The sequence below is a fragment of the Pteropus vampyrus genome, unplaced genomic scaffold (assembly GCF_000151845.1).
Source record: "Pteropus vampyrus isolate Shadow unplaced genomic scaffold, Pvam_2.0 Scaffold489, whole genome shotgun sequence".
Taxonomy (NCBI): domain Eukaryota; kingdom Metazoa; phylum Chordata; class Mammalia; order Chiroptera; family Pteropodidae; genus Pteropus; species Pteropus vampyrus.
In genome coordinates, this window is record NW_011889270.1 from 350,069 (window position 1) to 372,893 (window position 22,825).

Sequence of the window (22,825 nt, forward strand, 5' to 3'; positions counted from 1 at the left end):
CTAATCCTTATCCGTACATGGCCTCACCCACGCACTCGCTCGTTTGTTCGCGGCCTGCCCCACATTCTGGGCTCACAGGAGCTGTCCCCTGCCCTGGGGGAGCCCTGGGCCAGTGCTGGAGACAGACTCGAGAACAGACCACAGTGACAGAGGCAGGCCGAGGGCTACGGGGCACGGAGGTGAAGCCCCAGCCTGGGTGGGGTGGGGGACTGAGGACTTTCTGGAGGAGGTGGCCCTTGAGTGACAACAGTACGGGAAGGCGAATGTGAACTTTGGCTTCCTGCTCCGGCAGGTTCCTCCTCCACTCCCCCCACCCCGCCTGCAGCCTGGGTTCGCTGGCAGAGCTGGAGCTCTCAGTCTTCATTAGAGACGCTGCTGGACTGGACCTGCCTTTTCTGGCCCGATCTCACGCCCCACTGTGTTTGCTTCCTGACTGCGAAGCCTCAGCAGAAACATGCTGCGGGCACCATCACCGAGCGCCAAGGCCCGCGTCTCCTCCGCCTTCCTCCCAGGCCTCTCTCGTCTGGGGGTCTGGCGTGAACACTCGGGTTAGACGTTTCAGACCCTGCAGCACATTAGAAAAGGCTAACTATTTCCATTCCTTACTCTACCTATACATCTTTTTACAAAGACCATGCTACCTACTCTCCCGTGACCCTTTCTACACACTCTCCCTCTCGCTGTGGCCAGAGCTGCCTCTGTAAGCGGGTGCTGGCCCTCGCCCGCCTGCTGCCTCGACACCCTGCCATTACCACCTGGCGCAGAGACTCTGGCCCTCTCTGAATCCCCTTTTGTGGCCCCCTGTCTAGCACAGACCCTGCACACCAACCAGGCCTTCGACGTGCTGTGGCTGGTAAGAGAAGGAGAAATTCCAGTCTGCGCCCTGCGTGGGTCTCTGCAAACCCAGTGTCCCTCTTCCAAAGGTGGACTGCTAGGCCCCGAGGTCTCTTCATTTCCCGCAGAAGATCCACGCCCAGGGCGCCAGAGCCCGCTAAAGTGAATCCTGTCGTCCCGGCCAGCCCTCACCACGGGCCAGCCTGAGGGTCGGTTCCCCTCACCGACGTGCCAACAGCAGCCGAGGCTCAACCACAACAGGAGGGCACACACAACCCACACAAGGGACACACGTAAAGAAGCACTCAGCTCAGGAGACTGTGCCACTGGGCTCCACAGGACGCCTACTACCTAAGACCACTCTGTAAAGACTGGGAGACACGGCAGCTCTACCTGATACACAGAAACAAACACAGGAGGGCGACGAAATGACCGCACGGAAGAGCATGCCCCAAATGAAAGAACACAACGAAGCTCCAGAAAAAGAATTAAACAAAACAGAGACGAGCAAGCTACCGGACACAGAGTTCAAAACGCTTGGACCGGAGCTTCTCAGAGACGCCCCCCACCCCGCCCCGGCACTGCCAACTCCTTCAGAAAAGGCCAGGAGACGCGGGAGAGCGGGGAGGCCCTGCTGAGGGCCCCCCCTCCGTGCAGCCCACTCTTCCATCGCCAGCTTCGCCCCGGCCTCCGCCCGGGGCCTGCTCCGCCTCTCCCCAGGAAGCCCCTGGCTGCACGACAAAGCCCTTCGCCCTGCCGTTGTCACCCGACAGAAGCAACTGTCCAGGGCCAGAATCGAGAGCCTCTGCCTTCAGCCCCTCAGCTGTCCTCTCCCCGCCAGAAGGAACCTGAGACCCAGCTGAGAAGCCGACGCAGTGATAAGGGTCCCTGTCCACCCTCTCCTGCTCAGGCCGGGGCTGGCTCCCGCGGCACTCTACACGCACAGGGTACACATGCGGACACGGCCCCGACCAGCATCCCTCAAGGCCTTCCCGCCTTCTGACCGTCAACGTGAAGAGCGCTGAGCACTGGCTCAGACCGGCGAGAAAGGCGTCCAGGGCTGGGGCATCCGCAGGCTGCACTACTGCTTTTGAGCACAGAATGCAGCGACACGGTCACTAGTGCTCAGGGAAGGACTGGCCGCCTCCGTCATTTTCAGAGCCCGGGGGAAACGCAGGGGTCCTTGACCGAAACGACTCCATCTCGAGGTGGCAGCAGCAGAGCATTCGGCCAAGCACAGGGCCCCACGACTGCACGGGCCGCACATGTGTGAAGCCGGCCCTGGCTCAGGGGCCGCGGGGCCCGAGGCCAGCCTTCCAGCTGGTGGACGCCTCGATTATCCCCCACCTGCCTGCCTGTCCTTTCATCCCAACGTCCTGCTGATTCTACGCACAACGCTGGGAGAAAAGTATATTTTCAGAAAGCCACTGGGGTGACATTTTGCAAAACGTATCGTTTCACAATTGTTAGGCGAGTTCCCTCCGGAAAGGGGGAGCCCCTCTGGAAAACAAGTATGGCAGCGGGGTCCAAGCTCTGAAAATTTACTCTAGCCAAGGCTTCTCCTCGGCTTCTAAAGTAATCCGGAGACCCATCACTTTCATCATCAAAGCAGCCGGCATGGTCCGAGGTATTTACAAGCACCGAGAGAGGGGGGCCCCCAAAGCCCCTGGCCAGCGCCTACGTCTCTGTATCTTAGAGCGCAGAGTGGGGCTGGGGAATGTCTGGTCTGCCGTGTGACTCTTCCCTGGTCTCCAGCCCCCCACACCCCCCTCCCAGGCACCCCAACCCCGTGTGAAAGGAGGGCGTCACCGATGCATCTCCCCGGCCCCACCCAGCTCTCACGCCCTCCCACTCGCCGGCCGAAAGGATGCTTGCCAGACAGACCAGGCTAATGAGACGTGCACTGGGAACCGAGGCGGCCAGCGAGGTCGATGCGCGGAGCAGGAGGTGGAGGCCACACCTCGGAGGCAGGGACGGCACGCGGCAGCACCCTCGTGGGACGCAGCCCCGCACGGCCGAGTCCCCTCACACACGCAGCCGTCACCACCTGCAACGCCCTCCTCCAGCCCCCGCCCTGGAGAGTCAGCCGACCACGGGCAATGCCATCCGAGGCCACCCCTTCTGGGCTCTGTGACCTTGGGCAGGTCCCTGCCCCCTGCGGTCTCCTGATCCCCGGGGTGCAGAGAGGGGTTGGATGGGCCATTCCAGAGCACAGCAGCTCTTAAATAAACGTCGTAATTCTCGGAGTCCTACACAAATGCCTCCTGAGAGGCTGTCTAGAGGTGATAGGTGATTTCTGTGCCCAGAGCCGTTTTCTGAGGAAACGTCTGAGGAGAAAGGGGCCTGGGTGGCCCGGTGTGACTGTCTGGTCTCTTCTTACCCAGCATCTCAAACCTCAGCGCCTTGCCACAGGGTCCCCCGGAAAGTTACGCAAGGCCCCTGCCCAGCACCTACCCTTCTTGGTCGTCTTCGTCCAGGTTTGACAGGAGCTGCGAGCCCGCAGCGGAGAGGTCGGCCGCAGCCAGGGGCAAGTCTCGGTAGGCAAAGGGCACCAGCGGCCCGGGGTCGAAGCTCCTGCCCTCGTCCACGTGCTGGGAGAGGATCTCGACGTCGGAAGCACGCCCTTCGGTGGCAGGCCTGAGTGGAGAGGGTATGACAGGGCAGTCACCCCTCACGAGCACAGCACCTTCTCCATTCCCCACAGAGAGGGGACGACCACCAGACGCTGTGCCGTGCTGCTGGGAGGTGTGAGGCTGCCGTTCTTCCCTGCCGGCCACCCGAGGGACCCTCACGTCACATCTCACCAGTCAGGAAAGGTGGAACATGGGAAGAGGAACTGGTCAGATTTGAATCTATGAGCTGTGGGACAGGGTCCTGCATCACAGGAACGTGAAGACCCACATGGAAACTCAGCAAACCAGCGAAACCGGGCTTAGATTCAGGCTTCTTGGTCACTGGACTTCACATGGGAGTAATTATGTTTTCAAACTGTCTCCTGGGTTTCTCTGTAAAGGTCCCTGGGGATGCTTCCCACCGCCTGTGGCCAACGGAGCAGAGGCTTTTGTTCTCAACTGGATGTACTGCTGGTGGGTGGGGCGCCCGCCTGGAGACCTGGAGAGACTACATGGGCCTCGGGGCAGCGAGGACAGGAGGGGCCGCTGTCCCTGGGGGCCGCCCCCTTCCCACTGGAACTGGCCCTACAGCAGCGCCCTCTGGAAGGTTGAGCGGGAAATGGGGTCACTCGCTCAAGTGTCTGAGCTGTGGGTCTCCCCCCGTGTTACTGGCAGGCTCACATGGGCACCACGAATAACCCACAACTGTCGCCTCCACTGGCATGACGGGACCCCCTCGCCCAGTGCAGCACCGCCTCCCAGCCCACCAGGGTGTTTAGCAACTGTGGTGGCACTTTTCACTGCCACGGTGACCACAGGGGGTCGCTTGTGACATAAGTAGACGTAGGGACATTACACATCCTGCACCACGTGGCTCTGTGATCCGCCCATCAACAGGAAAAGGACACGTCCCAACCTTCGATTCTGTGTTCACTCGTGTGACTTGTTTTGGCCGATGAGATGTGAGCGAACGTGAGGGCAGCAGAGGCATGGGAATGCACCCGTGAACCTCTGCCCTGCTGCGGCCCTGCGATGTCACAACTGGAAAGTGACCGGCCTAGTCCAGGGAGGGACGAGAGCCACGCCAAGCAGAGTCCAGTCTCCTTGTTCCACGCCCAGGTGTGATCCAGCCAGGACTGGTGCAGCTGTCCGGCTGGCTGCCCCGGACGTGGAGGAGCACGCGCTGCCTGTGCGTTCTACTGAGGGTCCGCGGGTGGCTGTCCCATGGTGCTGCTGTGGCAGGAGACAGCCGGTCCACGCTCGCGGGGCTGGAAGCCAGCCGGCCGGATGGGCGGGCCAGGGCAGCGTGGTGGCACAGAAGGGGTGCTGTCCTCATCTTGGATTTGTGCCGGTGAGTTGCAACCGCAAACTAGCGAGCACCCTCCTCCGGTTCCTGGCTCTGCTCGCCGTTCCCGAGTCGTGAACTCGTGAACTCCCCTGACGCGCTGCGCTTCCCAGCGGCGTCCTGAGGCCCGCTTCCGACGGGCCTCCCGCTAAAGGAGACGTGTGTGGCGGCTGCCTGAGCGGGAAGACCCTTGTCCTGCGGGACGCTGACACTGGTCTTGGAGAGCGGGGTTCTTCTGCTTTTGCGAACGACGTGATGCAACCACAGCAGCCAGGCGACTCGGAGCGGAAGCGGACCTCACAGGTCGTTTCGACGCTGGGCCCGCGGACAAACCAGCGGCAGCGCCTGCATCTGCCCAGGACGGTCGCACCCACGGCCCGAGCTCCAAGCCCCAACTCAGCCCCCGCGCTACTTACTGTGCGCTGCTCATGTCGAAAGACGTGGCCAGAGCCACGGGCTGCCTGGCGTCTAGTGCGGCTCAGCGGCGCTGCAGCTGACGGGCGGCATCTCCACGCTGCCTTCTACGCAGCATACGCGTGCGGCGCCCTGAGGACAAATAACAGAGTGGCAATTTATCACACTCGGATGCCAACCCCACGTCCTCCCGAGCTCGTCTGAAAACGGAAGTCCTTCGTACTTCCCTCCACGGACCACTTTTCTTCACAGTCATGTTGAACGGATGCCTAATGATTACTCTCTGGGATATCACAACAGGCAGAATTTCTCTCAGAGAGATGAAGAAACAGGCTCAGAGTGACAAAATGACTTTTCTGTGTCACATACAGATGGCAGAAGAGCCGGGATGGACCCTGGGCTTTCTCATTCCTAATCCGCAACTGTTCCCACTGAATGTGCCTACAGAAACGGGGTGATTTTATACTTCGGCTTTAGGAATCTCAAAAGTAAGGTTTGTCTCAAAAATCTCAAGTGTTTTCCCACAAACTTCTTTCTCCCATTTCCGCTTCTGCCTGGCAGCTCTGCCTCGCCCCTCACCACCCTCGCAGGCTTTCCCTAGCTCCCCCTCCGGATGGGTCTCCCAGGGGAGGGGTCAGGGCCTGGCTCCCGCTCACTAGCCTCATCACCTCGGTGAACTCGCTTACCCGCTCTGTCCCCAGACTCTCTGCCTATAAAATGGGAATAACAATAGCATTAACTAAATGAGGAAATGTAGGGAAAACGCTCAGAACAGTGCCTGGCGCGTAGTGTTGGCTTTTATTATAATTTTATAAATTTAAATCACACAGTTTGTTGAATCTGAGCACATTCCAAAGCATTTGGATGGCTGAGCATAAGATTTCCTGTTAAAACATGGACTCGATAAACAAAATATACTTTTCTATAAACCAGTGCTCTGGCACCACCTGGAAGTCTCTGGGAGACAGTAACAATCTGGCAGTAAGTACGCAGATGAAGAGACAGACCTGGGTTCTGGGAGCTTCTGCACAAGTTACAGGGAGGCTTCTCAGAGCGCCTTCCTTTTGTAAGTTGCTTCTACCCCGAACTGCTTTTCCTACAGCACAGACGGGATAAAACCCACCCCAACCCGGCAGCTCGGCTCAGAGGCAGCTGACCTCAGGAGACAGAGGGTGCACAGCTCCACCCTGCAAAGGGAACAGCGGATGACGGTAAAGTTGACACGTGGGGAAGCTCCTTGAAGTTCTACGTAAACAGGAAGAGTAAGAGCTCAGGAAACCTGCGGAAATCACAGGGAAGTCTGAGCTCAGAGCAGCTGGAAATGCACGGACAGAGAGTTCTCCAGTCCGAAGGGCTCTAGCCCAGGAGACCCCGCTTCCACACCAAAAGTTCGTAGGGAAAGGAGCATGGAGGAAGAGGTGGGGAACAAGGGCGGGGGAATGAGGCGGATGGTGTGCGGCCGCACCTAGCCGAGGGCTCACCTTGCCTCTGTCTACCTTCGTCAGGAGGGGCTAAGCCTTGAAACCAGAACTCTGCAGGACTCGGGATCGTGCGTTAACTGTAAAGCAGGCTTTATAAAGGTCTCCATCCCATAACAGATTCGGTCTGTCTCGGACATTTCTGTTCTCCTTATAAAGCCTCAAGCTAACAAACTCTTCCCACTAGTAAGACCGGGCATGTGGCTGCCTAACCTCGACTGACAATGAAGGCAGGATCGAGGTAGCCACAAGTGGGGGACCAGGTGAGCAACACCCCTTTCAGAATGGTGTCGTAACACGTATTCCTAAGCGAGCACTTCGCACTCTACCCAAAGAGTCCGCTCTGTGCAGGTACCACAGGAAGGTCTCTGCTGCTGCGGACCGCCCAGTCCGGCAGGCCGGCGAGACACGCGGAACTTCCAAGTCCAAGTGTGCGCTCAGCAGGGAAAACTGACCGGTCTCTGTTTATAAATGATAAACGCGAACAACTACATTAATGCAGTGTGGCCAACAGAAAGCATATGCAAAAAATACAAATAAAGAGGATAAAAAATTCTTAATTTTTGGAAGGGAAATTTAAATCATATGGAATTGTTTACTGGATTTCTAGACGCCCATCACTCAACCTCAGCAGTTATCCGCTCTGGGACAGTTTGTTTTCCCAACATTCTCGCCCCTCCCCCTACACTCCGTGGTTGTTTTGAAATGCTATTTATTTCGTCCATCTGTGAATGTTTCAATATGTAGCTCTAGGATAAGGATTCCTTTTAAAAGACAACCATGAAATTACGATCACCCCTAAGCCAACAATATTTTCTTAATATCACCAATATTAATATCACAATAACCACGCATTGTTCCCATCTCCCCATTTGTCCTGTAAGTTTTTTTCAGGCTCGCTGAATCAGGAATCAAACAACGTGGACACGTAACGACTGGTTAGCACGACTCTGAAGTCTCATCTCATCTGTAGGTTTACCTCTCTCTCATTTTCTCCATGCAGTTCATTGGAGAAGCTAGGACATTAGTCCGAGAAAAGCTTCCCGCACTCTGAATGATGCTGGCTGTAACCCTTCCACGTCACTTACACGCCCCTCTGTATCTCCTGTAGGTTTTAGTCGGTCTACAGACTTTAATGAGATTCAGGTGCAATTTTTTTTTTTTTGTCAAGATTATAGGCACTGTTGCGAGTTCAGTTGAGACAAATAATGGTTTCTTGTTCCTCTTTTTGTGATATTAACAGCTAGTGATCACTTCCGAGGTCCATTAATTCATCAGACTTTGCTAAAGGGTCGCATTATGATTTCATCAGTCCTTCATTTATCAGTCTCTAGAAAGACAAACTCTCCCTCGTCAACTATTTAAGGTCCAGTCCATATAGAAAAAGAAGGATAAATGCTTAACTTTCCTCCCTTTATTTACTGCTTTTCTAAACAATAAACTGATATCTGGTTATCTTCCAAAGTTGATCAATGAGGTTTTGTTTGCTTATTTTCCAAAGCATCGTGGATTTAAACATTCGCTCAGCAAAGGCTGAGCTGGGGGAGCAGCCTCTCTGGATTGGGATGGCAGTGCCCTGGAGACGAGGTGTGGCACTGGGGACGCAGCACGGCAGACAGGACGTGGGCGAGAGGCGTAGGGGCGCATCTGGTGGACAGTGAGCAGGCTGCATCTGTCAGAGGTTCCAATCCTTAACAAGCAGCACATTTCAGACGGCAAGATTCCTTAAGATGACGTGATTTAAAAATGGCATTTTCTCAATGAAATAACCCCAAAGCACAAGCCTAGCAGGAAGCAGGTAGAGTCTAGTGCTCTATAAAGGAAGTGCAAACCAACCGTCTCGCAAAGCTGGAGGTCTGAGGAGGTGGGGCCTGTGGCAGGGGCCCTCGTGAATGCGATGAGTGCCGTCGCGAGCCTCGAGGACTGAGAAAGCAACGTGCGTGGTTTCGGTCACAGCAGCCTGCATGGACGAAGACAGTCACCTAACTTCACCGCCCGTTCCGCTGTAGCTGGACCTGGCCACGTGACGTGTTTTTTCCAGGTACACTGTGAGCTGTGATGGTTAATTTTACATGATAACTTGACACATAAAAGCATATTTGGTGAAAGACTATTTCTGGGTGTGCCTGTGAAGGTGCTTTTGGACGAGATTACACGTGCAGCATGGACTGGGTTGAGGAGGGGAACGTCCTCGACGAGGGTGGGCTCTGTCAGTCAGTGGACAGCCTGAACAGAACAAAAGCCTGGGCAAGAATCTTCTCTCTGCCTGTCTGTGAGCTGGGACATCAGCCTTCTCGCTCAGGCTTGAATTTACACCCTTGGCTCTCCTGGGTCTGGACTTCTGAGCTCACATCATAGTGAGCCAATTCTTTACAACAAACCTCTTTCTCAAACACACACGTGTACCCATCCCACTGGTTCTGTTTCATATACCAACGAACGTGAAAAGCGATCACTGGGCTCTCGCTCTCCCTTGCACGTCACCATGAGAAGATGCAGGACCGTCACCACAGCCAAGGCCAGCCGACTGCCCGCCCCACCCACTGCGCACACACGTTAGCTCAGCCACGACCGGAGCAGCCACCCAGCTGTGCCGGACGAAATCACCAACCCATAGCCTTACGAGCCAAGTAAAGTTGTTTTTTAAAAATTCATTCCTTAGTCATTTGTCAGCACCTTCTAGGTTCTAGGAACCATATTAAACACCGAGATGACCAAGATAAATGAGACATGGTCATGGCACTCGAGAGACTCGTGGGCTAGAGCCAGATGCATAGACAGAAATTAAAATTCAAGGAGGTGAGCACAATGAAACATTACAAAGAGTGTTTTGAAAGCTGTAAACTTCCTCATAAATATTAAGTACCTAATGACTCCTCACTGGCAGGCACAATGTCTGCCATCTGTTAAGAATAAGGTTTTTTTTAAGCCACCAAGTTTTCGTGGTCCTCTGTTATATGAAATCATTGTGGCAATAGATCTCTGATACATTAGACGAATATCCACTGCGACGCATAGAAACAAAGATGTATATTCCTGGACAGCTAAACTGCTCCCGGGCCTCCATTTTAACCCCCGCCTCTGGCTTGAGGACCGCGCGTTAACACCCAGGCATGGAAGCCCTTGCTCAGAGCCACACAAACGTGCTCATGTGCCTCAGCCAACTCTGCGGATTCGTGGTTAACCAACTAAAACCGACTTTACGCTTTGCTTTTATTGGCGATGTACAATGGACATGTTTTCTGGTCAGTAGATAAAGATTTACATTTTTCTTATTCGTTCATATACACGCATTGCTTATCATAAAACTCACCTTTTTAGTGGCTCCTTTCTCTCTTCTGCCTGCTTCTGCCACCCTTCCTGCCTCCCTGCGGTCGCCCCCCACGCACCCACGCACACAGATACCAACGTTAAATCTGTACACGTCTCCCCGTACTTTTTCTTGTGCTGATGTATTTACAAAAACACGTTGTTGTCTGTTTTATTTAAAAATATGTGTTATTCACACTCATCTGCTTTTTGCTTTCGCCTCTACGACACCTTGTAGAAACCCCTCTCCCGGGTCAAGGAGGAAAAGCCCAAACTCCTTGTTTACCTAACAGCTGCATAACGCTCCACTGCATGGCTGCTCTGTCACTTAGGAAGCACTGTTCCTGCTGCAAGGTAGCTTTCAGATTTTCTTTCTGGCCACTGGAACGTGCTACAATAAACGTCCTTATTCACATTTCATCCCTGTCAAGTCTGTCACCTCCACGATCCAGAAATTCCCTTCCTCTTTTTTCGAGCCCACTACCACTGCTTAAATCCTGTCCCCGAAATCTCTCGGCTGCATTATTACGACCTCCGAAGTCGGGCCTCGATCCCTCTTCCTGTGTTCTCCACACTACCTCCGAAAAGGTCTTTTTCCTCCAGTCCTTAAAAGAAACACGCATGATTCACATACAATGAAACACACGCACTGTGAGTGTACAGTCGGATGGGTTTCAACAGAACTGCCACCTCAATCAGGATTCTCATTATCCCAGAAAGTTCCCTCGTGACTCTCTGCAGTCGGGTCCCTGGCACCGAGGCCATGCCGACTTCTCTTCCCAGAGATTACACTGCCTGCTCTTACTCTGTGCATAAATGAAACCAGTCGATGTGGAGGATTTATGCCGGGTTCTTCAGCACGACACGTCTGTGAGCCTCGCCTGAGGATTTGCATTTATCAGTACTGCGCCCCTTTATGAGGCTGAGGAGCACCCGGCTGTATGGAAATACTACAGTTTATTTTTCCATTTGCCCATCGATGGAAACTTGAATTGTTCCAGTTTGGGCTCTTATGAAGTTGTCATGAACGTTTTCGTGTCGGTCTTTTTTGAACACAAATGTTGTTTTAGGTAAATATCTGGGAGGAGAATTGCCAGCGTGTAAGACAGGAATATGTTCACCTTTATAATATAGTGCCAAACAGCTTTCTAAGTGTAGCCACTTTGCTATTTTATAATTGCACCAGCCGTGGGTGAGAGTTCCAGCTGCCAAAAGAAGTCTAAAAAGCAAATGTCATACTTTTTCCTCCTTACAAACTCATCTCTGGCTCTTTGCAGACAATCTAAAATTCCATGGGGAAATGGGCGGAGCCCTCCATTATCCGCATCCCAGCTGCCCAGCCCCATCCCTCCTGCACACACCCCCTTGACCCCAGTCACGCCCAAGCTCACTGAGCTGTTATTTCACACCTTTGCACAAACCCTTCCGTCTGCCGGAGTCCCATTTTCTTCCTCATTTGCATAACGAATGCCTACTCATCTTTTTGTAGGTGTTTGCTGATGACTTCACACCTGCACCTACACCCCCATGATCTAACAGCTAGGTTCTGTGTAAACCCCCAACACAGGGGGTTTAAATCCGTCGTCATACTCTGCTCCAAGCACTAGAGTACATGATTGTCTTCTTTCCACTAGACAGACCCACAATGTCTGCGGGTAGCCTCCCACCAGACAGACAAGATGCCGGGACTATGCACAGAATGACGAGCGAAAATTGTCAGGATCCCTGACCCCACAGAACTTAGGGCAGAGAGGAAAAGAGAGTCATATAATTACGCCCATAAATGCGGAATTGGAAATTGAGTCACTGTTCTGAATAAAGAAACTGAAGAGTCTAGCAGGATGGACAAGGACCTGTCCCCGGCGGGGAGGGAAGGGAGGGCTCCCCTGACTTGTGATCTGACGAGACAACGGATGTGCTTAGGGGAAGTGTGTTCCTTCCTTGTGCTGGGAGAGCATTTGGAACCGCTCAGGACACTGAAATGAAGCTGGCGAGGCTGAGAACAGAGACCAGTGGGCCCATGCGAGGGACACAGGCCAGACCAGAACATGCTAAGGGCTTGGTCATGATCGTGCCTGAGACTGAGCAAAACTGGTGGTGTCGTGTGTCCACGCTTCGTCCAGCACGGTACCCAGCACGCGGCTGCGCGCAGCAGACGTGTGCTGAAGGAAGTTTAGAGTTGTTCGGGAAGTGTGACAGCGGAAGGAAGAGGTCACCTGTCTCCTGAGCGGGCCGCAGGGCTGAGGGAAGGGTGTTTCCAAGCAAAGGCACGACTCGAGCTTGTTGAAGAACACGTGACAGAGACAGAAAGATGAAGTGTGTAAACAAGTTCTAACGCAGGCAGGAAAGGACAGAAGCAAGAGTACAAGGGTCGTCGGTTTCGTAAAGGAAGAATAATTCTTATTTTAAGGTAAGAGAAAATGGCAGGAAAATGGGGAAAGCTCTAGGGAAAAAAACCCTGTTGGGAGAGGCACTGGTCCGTCGCGTGGTTCAGGGGCTATTTTCCTGAAAGCACAGGGTGCCATCAGCCAGCCACGTGTTATCCACGTGCCATGGATTCTGCCCACGATCGCAGTGGGCTGATTTATGGACAGGTGACCGTGTAACAGGCCTGGTGCTGGAAGTTTTCACTAAATTTTTAAAATAATTTTTCAAAGTATTTAGTTTTAGGCCCCATTTACTGACAGTTTACAATTTATAGAACTTGGGTTCAGGGAGGTCAAGGACCTCGCCTGGGTCTACACTGTCAGTGAGCGGCTAACCTGGATTGGAACCCAAGTCCACCTGCCTCCACTGCAAGGAGCCAAGGCAACTTGGTTCCCTCTGTTTCAGAGGCTCTGCTCCACTATGGCTGGAACAATCATCTGTAGTAAGCCTGGGCACAGTGCGGGGTGCTACAGGCAGTTTTTGCCTATAGGGTGGGTTTAATTTGCATACTGCGTCCCCCAAGGTCTTATTCGAATGAATGAGGATTAACGAGGCAGTCTGGGAACTAGAATATGATACTCTGACAGACAACACGCTATCTTCCAACTGAAACAGGAAGGATCAGAAAAAATCCCCCGCTGGTGTGCATCGCAGGCCGACCTAACGGAAGATGAGGTCACTGGTGTGTGCAGTCAGTGGCATGGCAAGACAGCACTATGTTCCAACTGTGGACACAATGTGGAGGCCTTCCTTCCTGTGACCTCTGGAGCTCAGTGCACAAATGTCGAGGTGGTAATAAGCTGGGTGTGCCGCCCCGTAGGGGAGAAACCCGCCCTCGCAGAAGAGGAGCCTTCGGAAAAATCCCCGGTGTCCACGGGCAGCTGCAAAGCTGTGGAGGCCCCGGCCAGGAGACAGGTGGCCGCACCAGCAGAGGTGGCAGGGACTGCGGGTGAGCTCAGCTGGGCAAGGCAGAGACCCAGTGGGCGGGTCCACTGCTCCCGGCTTGGAAGGGCGCCTTCAGGGACCTTAACGGAAGACGTTGCTGTGTCACTGCTACCACCAGACAGTGTGCCCCTGGACACCCTGCTACGAGGAAGCTTCTTTACCCGCCTCACAGCTCCTATAATCGCGATCAGGGCCCACAGCCTCTGCTGGAGCTGACTCGTGTCCGACACAGTGCAAGCCTGCGCACCTTCTCCACTTCAGGACATGCAGTGAGGGGACAGTGTCCCCCACGTTCACTCAGAACCTCGAAGCGTGACTTCACCTAGAAACAGGCCTTTGTGATGAGTTAGGAGTGGGGTGGGCCCTAAATCCAAGACAGAACCCCAGTAAGAGGCAGAAGAGGGGGACGCCACGTGAGATGGGGGCAGAGACGGGAGCGATGCCGCCACGAGCCGAGGACAGCCTGGGGCCACCAGAAGAGGCGAGGAGGGCTCTCCGCCCCTCTGGATGGCGTGCGGCCCCGCCGACACCTGATCGCACACCCCTGGCCTCCAGAGCTGTGACGGGATAAACTTCTACTGCTTTAGCCCCTGGCCTGGAGTGCTTTGCTAGAGCAGCCCCAGGGAACTTACACAGGAGCTGAGGACCTTCTCCGTAAAGGGGAACGTTCAAGCTCTCCAGCCTCTGCGTTCACTCCCACATGTGAGTACGAGAAAAAAAGTCTGCTGAATAAACACACTTCCTAGATTTTGTATGGAGAAACATGATGTCCCCTGAGGCAGCACAGAGGAATCAGTGATCACATCAGATGGTATCTGGAAGACCAGAGGCTGTCTACCAAAAAGTCTCGCTGTGTGGCTTTAGCTTGGCAAATTTACTAAGTGTCAGGATGTGGCCTGTGGCCTCTAGTTCTGTCACTCTCAAGGTTGATTAGCTAAATCATGCTAATCAAGCTCACAAGAATAAAAATTAGGCTGTGGATGTATTCATCACCACACGTGTGAGAGTATCAAGTATGGAGAATGCTCATGTTCACAGCCAGGACCCCCGGTCAGAACGCGGGAGAGCTGATCAGGGACTGCGAGCTGCACAGAGTCAGAGCAAGGTGTCCGGGCACCGCCAGCAAGCAAAGGGCGGGGGGGGGGGGGGGGGGGGGGGGGGGGGACTCCATCCCGGCCACGGAGAAGCCGCTCCCTTCCCCACACCGTGACGGCCATCTGTCTCCTGCACCACACGTTCAGGCCGGCCAGTTCAAGCCACACAGAACGATGGCCTTCGAGCCAGTCCGTTTTGAGGTAATTCGTTACACAGCAACAATTGTAACATCCCAACTGAGAATGGCAGCCCGACTGGAGTATTAAAAAGAAACAAAAAACAGAACTTACACCAAGTGTGGTGACAGTATTTATACGTAAAATCCGGAAAGAAACTGTAAGTGTCACTGGCTGTGGGCCCCAGACTTCCCATGGAGTGTCATCAATTTCAATGAACTCATAGCCACAGGGACTGGACAAGCAGCCTGTAGTCTACACGGAGGGGCATTCGAGTTTTCAAACGCAGACTCAGTAGAAAATGTAAATGCTACCTGTCTGACCCAGACCCATCATGCTACAGGTGAACAAGCCACTGCAAAAACTCTATACGTGTCACTTGAGAACGCCGCATCTTTTGACACAGATCAAGCTACCGAGCTGCCTATAGCGCACAATTAAGGGTTTCAGATGTGCTGAGGTTTCCTCCTGCTGAATGTCACTCATCTGAGCTTGACTCTTCCGGCAAATATGACCAAAGTCTGATTTGTAAAGCAAGCTCAGCATGCGAATGACATCCTCCTGCTGGTTTAACACACTGCACGATTCAGAGGAGAAAAACTATTCTGGGGCCCCTAAACCATAAAGCCTAGTCCCATCACTCACTAGGAAAGGGGACCAGGACCCAGAAGAGTGAAGTGACTTGCCTAGGATTACACTCCTCGTTTGTGGACCAGCCGAGGCTGGACTCCAAGAATCCTAATGCCTTAGTGTGATGCTTCTTGTCAAACACGGAATGTTATTTTTGGAAAAGGAGTAACAAGTAGCAGTCTGAACGTGGTTACGACTAGAAATAGCATTATTTCTCTCTAACCTTTGTCTTCCAATTGACCATAACTTTCTGGTTACTCACACTGTCAAGAACCACCTCACTTCAGTAATTAAGACTAACTTTAAGATGGATGTTTTTTAAAAAACTCATACAGTCTAAGTCAAGTCTACGGTCTCACATCCAGCTCAAAGCTTGGGCTACCATACCGAAACACCACACGCTGGTGGCTTCTGCAACAGAAAGTGCTCAGTCTGGAGGCTGGAAGCCCCAGATCAGGGTGCTGGTGTGCTCAGCTTCTGGGGAGAGCTCTCTTCCTGGCCTGTAGACAGCTGCCTTTTCTCTGTACACTCACAGGGTGGAGGGAGGAAAAGAACTCTCTGTTCCCCCTGAGGCCACAGACCTATGGGATTAGGGCCCATTCTTATGACCTCATCTAACCGTAATTACCTCCTACAGAGCAGTCACCTCATACCGTGGGGGGGGGGGGGGGGGGCGGGGATACATACACCTCAGTCCACACTCGGGACATGATCTTTGGGCTCCTCCCCTGTCCAAAGGAGTCTGGAATGCTGAAGATGCTCACAGCTGCCTGTGGAACACGTGGCTCTAGCCGGCCCCCCTGACTCTGGAAAGGCTTATTCTGCACTACTGGTGAGCAAGCGCCTTGGGGCCTCCTGGGTATGCCTTCCCTTTCCAAAGGCAGCTAACGAGCCAAACGTGCTCTCTGGCCAAAGCAGCTCTCTCCCAAGGTTGGAAACTTGATGTTTTTCGTAGAGTGACGTATGTAACTGTTACTTTCAGTCTGCTGAAATGCAACGGCATTTAGAAAGAATATAATGGTGACTGTCAATTAGAGGTGGGCTTTAAGTCACAAGTCTACAGCTCCATTTTCTAACAGCCAGAAAGAATACCGAGCAACCGCGGCCCTTTACCAAAGCGCGGAGCACCTGTCATTCCTACTTCACCCCGAAGCACCTGACGTCTTAGAGCAGCAATGTGGTCAGAAGCCGTCTCTGGTGGGGACAGCCAGCTGACCTCACATCAAATATAATTTCCTCCAATGGTAATCAACTAAGATTTCTCCAGAAATATTTTTGGTATTTTTGGTTTAATACACTTACTGTCAAAGACACTGTAAATGTATTTTGGGCACTTAAATACAATTCCAGCAAAAATATTCCAAGGTGATCACGACAGCCCCAGAATGTACTATGGCGTTCAGACTGGAGACCTCTAGAGATAAGATGGTCTGAGTTTCTGTAACTACTTTGTTTACATCTTTCTATTTATGACACAATCTGTCACTGATCTATAGACACTGAGTCATTTTTACATCAGGCAGCCCCTCCGCTTTGATCTTCGTTCAGCTTCGATGTCCTCTCTGCCAGGCCGTAGGGGGAGATGCAGCAAGACTAGAACCAAGTGGCTCGGGACGGGCCTGTGACAAGGTCTGAAGTGTTCGGATTCCCCACTCACACTTTCGCGGCTCATTTTAATTGGAGGAACATCATGAGGACAGGAAAAAAGCTCCAAACACTAGACAATCCGAACAGCTTCATAGGTTGGTAGGATTGTGAACCCCTTTTTAAATACATTTAATTACTCCCTGTGCTCCCCGTTCTTTAAATGGTTTCTATATACCCCTACTCGTTCCCAAAACGTTCTGAGCTGGTTAACTCTCCTCGTCTCAGTTTTCCCATGTAAAACTCACATGGCTGCAGGACTGATCAATACAAGTTTCGGTTTAGGAGGAAAAAAGATTGTGGAAGGGCCAAGAAAACCATAGCATTTGATAGTTAAGAGATATGAGTTAGATTCCTGCACGTAAAGTATGGTTCTAAATGCTGAGGAGGAGATTTTTTAAAAGTATGAATCAGAGCTGGTGTCCTTAAGGAATCTGTAACCTGCCTGAGTGAGACAGGCATGGTGCCCACGCAAGGGTGTCTCACTACACGTCCGGTCAGCGCTCAGCGCTCTCCCCCCACTCTGTCCGGGAAGGAGGGGCGGGGCCGGAGAGGGTGGAGGTGGCCCCCAGCAGCCACTGCGACAGCGGTTCGGGAGTGGCGCTTACGGGCAGGGTCCCCGCGGTAAGGCAACTATCAGGAGCTAAAGTTAGGGTTTGATCCTGCAGACACAAGGGAGCCTCTGAAGGTATCTGAATAGGAAGTGACAACGACAAAAGGTGACATTTACTGACTGCTTACTCTTGAGTAGACACACTTATTTAACCCTCTTCCTGACAGCCCTATGGCATAGCTACTCTTTCCATTTTACCGATGAGGAAACTGAGGCACAGGGGTGTCAGATCACTCAGAGTTACAGGGTTCGTTAGCAAACGCTTACGGCCAGGATTCAAACCCTGGGCAGAGCACACACGCCCGCCCGTGGCTGCGGGCCGCCTCTCCAAAGAACAGGAAGGGCGCGAAGGGCACGAACAGAGGAGAGGCCGACAGCTTATGCGACAGGGGACGTTTCAAGGAGGGGTCAGATGTTGCTGAGTCATCGGGAACGAAATCCTAGAAACAGCCAATGGATTTGGGTTCAGGCGACCACAGTGACCTTTAAGAATCTGTTTCAGCAGAGGGGGGGCCAGGGGTCCCCTGCAGGACGAGGAGGAGGCGGTGACAGCAAACACAGCCCTGGGCGGAAATTGACAGTGAAGGGACAAGGACAGAGGACCCTCCGAGCCCCAGAGCGACAGAACGTTTTCTCTATTTGAGGGATTAGAATGTTTCTTTCTGTTCTTTTGTTTTGAAGGACCAAACTGACACATTTAGCAGTCGTGGTTAAAATTAGGAGGTGTCACGGAAATTGCTTAAAAACACTGCATCGAATACAGATAGAATACGGAGATGTGACTATTCTGAGGGGCAGCGACACGGAGGTTTGCTTGGCCTTATCTGCTGCACTGGCTGGACGGAATAGCGGTTCTGGAACCGGAGGAGCGGGGCGGGGGGCGGACTGAGGGAATCATGGGCGAATTCACTCGCTTTGGGCTAGTTTTGAGCCGAGAGGGAGCAGCCGAAAGCTTGTGCTATGACTTGAGGCTGACACCCAGAGGGCAGCTCCCGACTGCCGCCTGGACGTCCAAAGACCCGGGCTGCAAAGGGCAGGGGTCCTGGTTAAACTTCTGTTCTAATGAGCTGTGGGAGCTCGAGTTACCAGCCCTGGGCTTAGCTACTGAGTAGTTTCCGTCACAAGTCAGAAACAGTTCTGGGGAGGCTGCACTCTTTGAGGGAGAATTCTCCGCTGGCTGGATAATTGAGATTGCCTAGGGCAGCAAGTCAAGCCCTGGAGGAGAGGGGGGGGCGGGAGGAGGCCTCCCAGTGGCTGAAACGCGGTTCTGGGGAGACTTCATCCCACGACAATTAAGCCCTTCCAGCGCCCCCACTCATTTCTACAGTGTTGTATGAGTCCCCAAAGGCCCATCATTTGCTACAGCCCAGGAACTACTGCCGACTACAGACGTATGGAAGGGCAGAGTCCGGGACTGCCTGGGCCCGAGGAACCTCGGGCTGGGCTGCTGTTGGAACCTGCTTCCTGCAAAACTCAGACTCCTGCGCTTTGGCAAGGAACTCTCACACCCAGACTTAAGCAGGGAGGACACCACCGGGTAACCTCTAAAAATGCAACCGCTGATGCTGGGGGTGCAGTGACCAACGCACCTACGTGGGTGTCCATGGATTCCTTTTCTTTTCTAGGGACCTAGGCCACTGAGAAAGCTGGTGGAATCTCTGGAAGTCTCCAAAACATTCTGCCCTCCAACAGAGGGCACACGCAGGTCTCCTCTCCACCCCAGGCCATCTCCCCAGGCACCCTCTGCTGCCCTGTCACACTCCCCAGCCTTCCCACTCTACCTGGGAGGATCCTCTCTCCCCAACACCAGCTCCAAGTAACACAAGGTCTCTCCCCATTCTTCCCCACTTCCTTGCTGTTCCCCCAAACGCACACGCAGAGAGCCTCTGCATTTCAGAGATGTCACTGCTCCCTACAGGGAACTGTAAGGATTATCGGCCACAAACCGGAGGGGGGCGCGGTGGCTGGAAAGATTCAAGGCCACCAGTTCTTTTCCACAGCATCGGGGTTCGGAAAGTGAATAAAATAGACAAAATCCCTGTGCCCTGGAGTGTTCATTCCCGGGGGAGATGGACGACAAACATAACTAATTTACACGTGAGCGAGGAGAGGCTACGAACGGGAGCGAAGCGGGGAGGAGGGACAGGGACGCCTGCGGAAGGAGTGGTCAGACTTTGAGCAGAGCCGAGAGGAGGTGAGGGGCAGGCGTCTGCAGAAGAGCATTCCAGGAAAGGGAGCCGCTGGCACTGAGGCCCCGAGGCTATGACCAGCAAGGAGGCCAGGGGGCGACGGGGCCAAGCGCTCGTCATTCTGCCAGCATAAGGAAAGCCTGCGGTCTGAGCCACAATGACCTGGGCTCGAACCTCGACTGCAACCAGCTGCCCACAAAGGGTGACTGCGAAAGATAAAGGAATTGCAGACTGAGACGCCCATCCCAGCACACAGCTCACACCGCGTCCCCTACGCAACACACGCTACTGCCCTTCCTCCGCCCCTGGTCGCACACGTCCGCTCTGGCTCACACTGGGGCCCAATGAAAGGTTTCTAGAAATATTCAGAGGTCTCCAAGCCCGCCAAGGGGCATTACCAAGTACAAGACAAGAAACTGCAACAGTATGCAACTGTGTATAACACTGTCAGCAAACAGTAATATTTTAGTATCCATATTCAAGAACATGGAGGGATCCACACCAAACAATTAATTGGGATATGCTAAGGAGTAAGTTACCAAAGATTCTAACCACTGACCTACACCTACATGATAGCTGAACATTTCACAATAAAAACATATCCCATCTGCAAACAGCAATCTCGATCTAGGCTCGAACTGAGGCAGAAGCGGTCTGAGCAGCGTCCCTTCCACCCTGCAGCCTGGCCCACCCGGTGTGCTCTACCTTTAGGAAGCCTTATAATTTCCACACGGGAAAACGGAGTGCAAATACAGCCAAAGGGGTCTCTAGGGTTCTCAACGAGACCGGAGACCCGGACCAGGTGAAAGTCCTGCGGTGGGTGTGCCTGGCCTGCACCTGTGGACTCCAGCTGTTTCAGTTTGGCAAGGGGATGAGTTAACTTGTGGGCTGTGAACCACTTTCTAAATAAACTTAAAAGCCCTTGCTGTGGCTGCCACCAAGGAGAGAAAAAGAGACCAGATAAAAATCAAGTGCTTCCCTTAAGCTATGAACTTTCGTGATTCAAGACTGCTGACGCTGAAAAAAATCTTTTTAAAGAAAACTAAATTAACAAATACATAAGAGAAAAAACACATGTCACAACAAAGTAGTTTACAAGGTCAAGGAAAGACAAACATGGCAATCGCCAGTGTCTTACTCAACGATGTATTCAAATGTGCATGACGATCAGGCACTGCAATGCATGCTAGGTATACAGCTGGGAAAAATTTTAGTTGCTCCACTACCTTTCCCCACCCCCTAAAAAAGACGCTTGGTGAGGGGAATAAAATAATGCTTAAGCATCCATAGGTTCCCTCTGGCTCTTCCCAGCTTAAACATGTTTCGGGGGGGAAATGTAGTCCAGAAACATTTTTACATTCCTCAAACTGACGACTGCACCAAAAAGGGTGCTCAGCTCGCCACTGAATAAAATCCACTTGCATGGAAGAGAGCAGACTCGTCCACTGCTTGGATGCGTGATTACGAGGTTTCTGACTGAGGAAGACGGTGATGCCCTCATAAAAAACCCCATTTCCCCCCGAGAAATCAAGCAACAGCTCCCTTTGCTTCCCGCCCCATTAACACCAGGACTCTAGAGTTTCCTGATCAGACTGGAAACCCCAGGGCAGAAAGACTCCACCTCAGCATTTCCATAAGCAACGGAATGGGCTCTTCCCAAACCAGGTGTTTTCCATGAAGCAAAGGGCTATGCAAACTGCTTCACTGTCCATAGAACGATGTAATAAAAAGTAACATCATGCTGTTCTGAAACCCAAGGAAGAAAACAGAGCTTACGGAACCTACAGGAGTCTTATCCTTCCTACCTAGTGTCGTTCACCAATTTATAATTAAAAGGTCTAAATTCCACGGAATATAATTTTCAAATGATCCCTTATATTTGCCTATACCTTTCTCACCATCACCTCAAATATGTGGCCTGGATATACAACCCTGTAGCCCCACTGGCTGAATTTTCCATTGCTGCAACTCCAGCAATTTGTAAACCTATGAGAACTGCTGGAAACGTGTAGCAAAATCCAATACCTGCATTATAATAAGGCGCCTACAAAAAAAAAAAAAAAAGATTAAATAAACAGCCACAGCTGAACGCACGAATTCCCAAACTTTCAAATAGATAACTGCTACGATCGTAGATAGCAAAACTGGGTTTAGGGTCCAAGGGTGGTATGGATTTCTGCGACAGGGACACTGATCCTGTGCCTGGCAGGGCACAGCGAGGCTGCAGGGGGACGGGAGGACCAAAAACGAATGCTTTGTCCTACCTGATGTGTGTGCGCTGAAAGATTTAAATCCGAAGGGAAACTTCTATTCGAACCTAACTGCTCGTGTGTAAGAGTTAAATGGAAGCGTATCTTGGGCCCCATTTTTTATAGGCTCGGTACCACCTCCAAAAAATTCCACGCGGACCCACTTGTAAACCAAGTTTCTCTCCGCGAAGGCCGCAAAGGTCGGTGCGGACTCCACCAGGTGGAAAATCGGATCCAAGCCTGTGAGCTCGTGCAGAAGCTCGAACTTAATGGACAGGTGCATGGAGCGGCAACCCCGGGGTTAACGGCTTCTCCAGGGCCCCCCGACACCCCAGCGATCTGCATCCTTCCCCGGTCCCTGACAGTGACCTTGGGCAAGCCACCTAACCTTTTCAAGTCAGCTTCGTCTTCAACAAGGAGATAACGGGTCGGTGCTGAGCGTTAAACGAGGTCGCTCTCGCTCGGCACCTGGCACACACGAGCACTCGAGAAGCGTGTCCTTCTCAAGAAAGCATGTGGCGCTCTGACGCGGCAGAAGCACCCACGGTCCTGTCCCGTATTCCCACACGTCATGCCACCCGCTTCCAGCTTTTTCTACTCTTTTCGCCACAGTATTTCGGGGAGAAAAAAACAGAAAGTCAGTTCCACACACCTGCGTCTTCGGACCGCGGCTCGGAGCAAGGCGGAGCGCTGGGGAGGCAGGTGAGGCGCACACCTGAGGGGAGAGCGGGGGTCCGGGGTCCGGGTGCGGAGACGGCCCCCGGTTCCAGAGTGCCAGCTGCGCCGCACCAAGTCACAGGCGGCTCCGGCCGTGCCCCGCGGAGCGCAGCCGGACGGAGGCAGGCGGCGCCAGCACCGAGGCGGG

The 22,825-nt window shown here is 53.1% G+C and overlaps 1 protein-coding gene across 1 annotated transcript in view; it reads right to left on the minus strand.

Moving 5' to 3' along the window:
- LOC111732779 (transmembrane protein 266-like) overlaps positions 1–22,819 on the minus strand; it is a 33,856-nt gene extending 11,037 nt beyond the window's left edge. Inside the window, exons 1-3 of the mRNA XM_023524724.1 lie at positions 22,613–22,819; positions 5,208–5,337; positions 3,289–3,471 (exon numbers count right to left, since the gene is read on the minus strand). Of these exons, the coding sequence (XP_023380492.1) occupies positions 3,289–3,471; positions 5,208–5,221 (197 nt within the window). The 5' untranslated portion in view covers positions 5,222–5,337; positions 22,613–22,819. The remainder of the gene's footprint in view (positions 1–3,288; positions 3,472–5,207; positions 5,338–22,612) is intronic.
- Between the last annotated feature and the right edge of the window lie 6 nt (positions 22,820–22,825).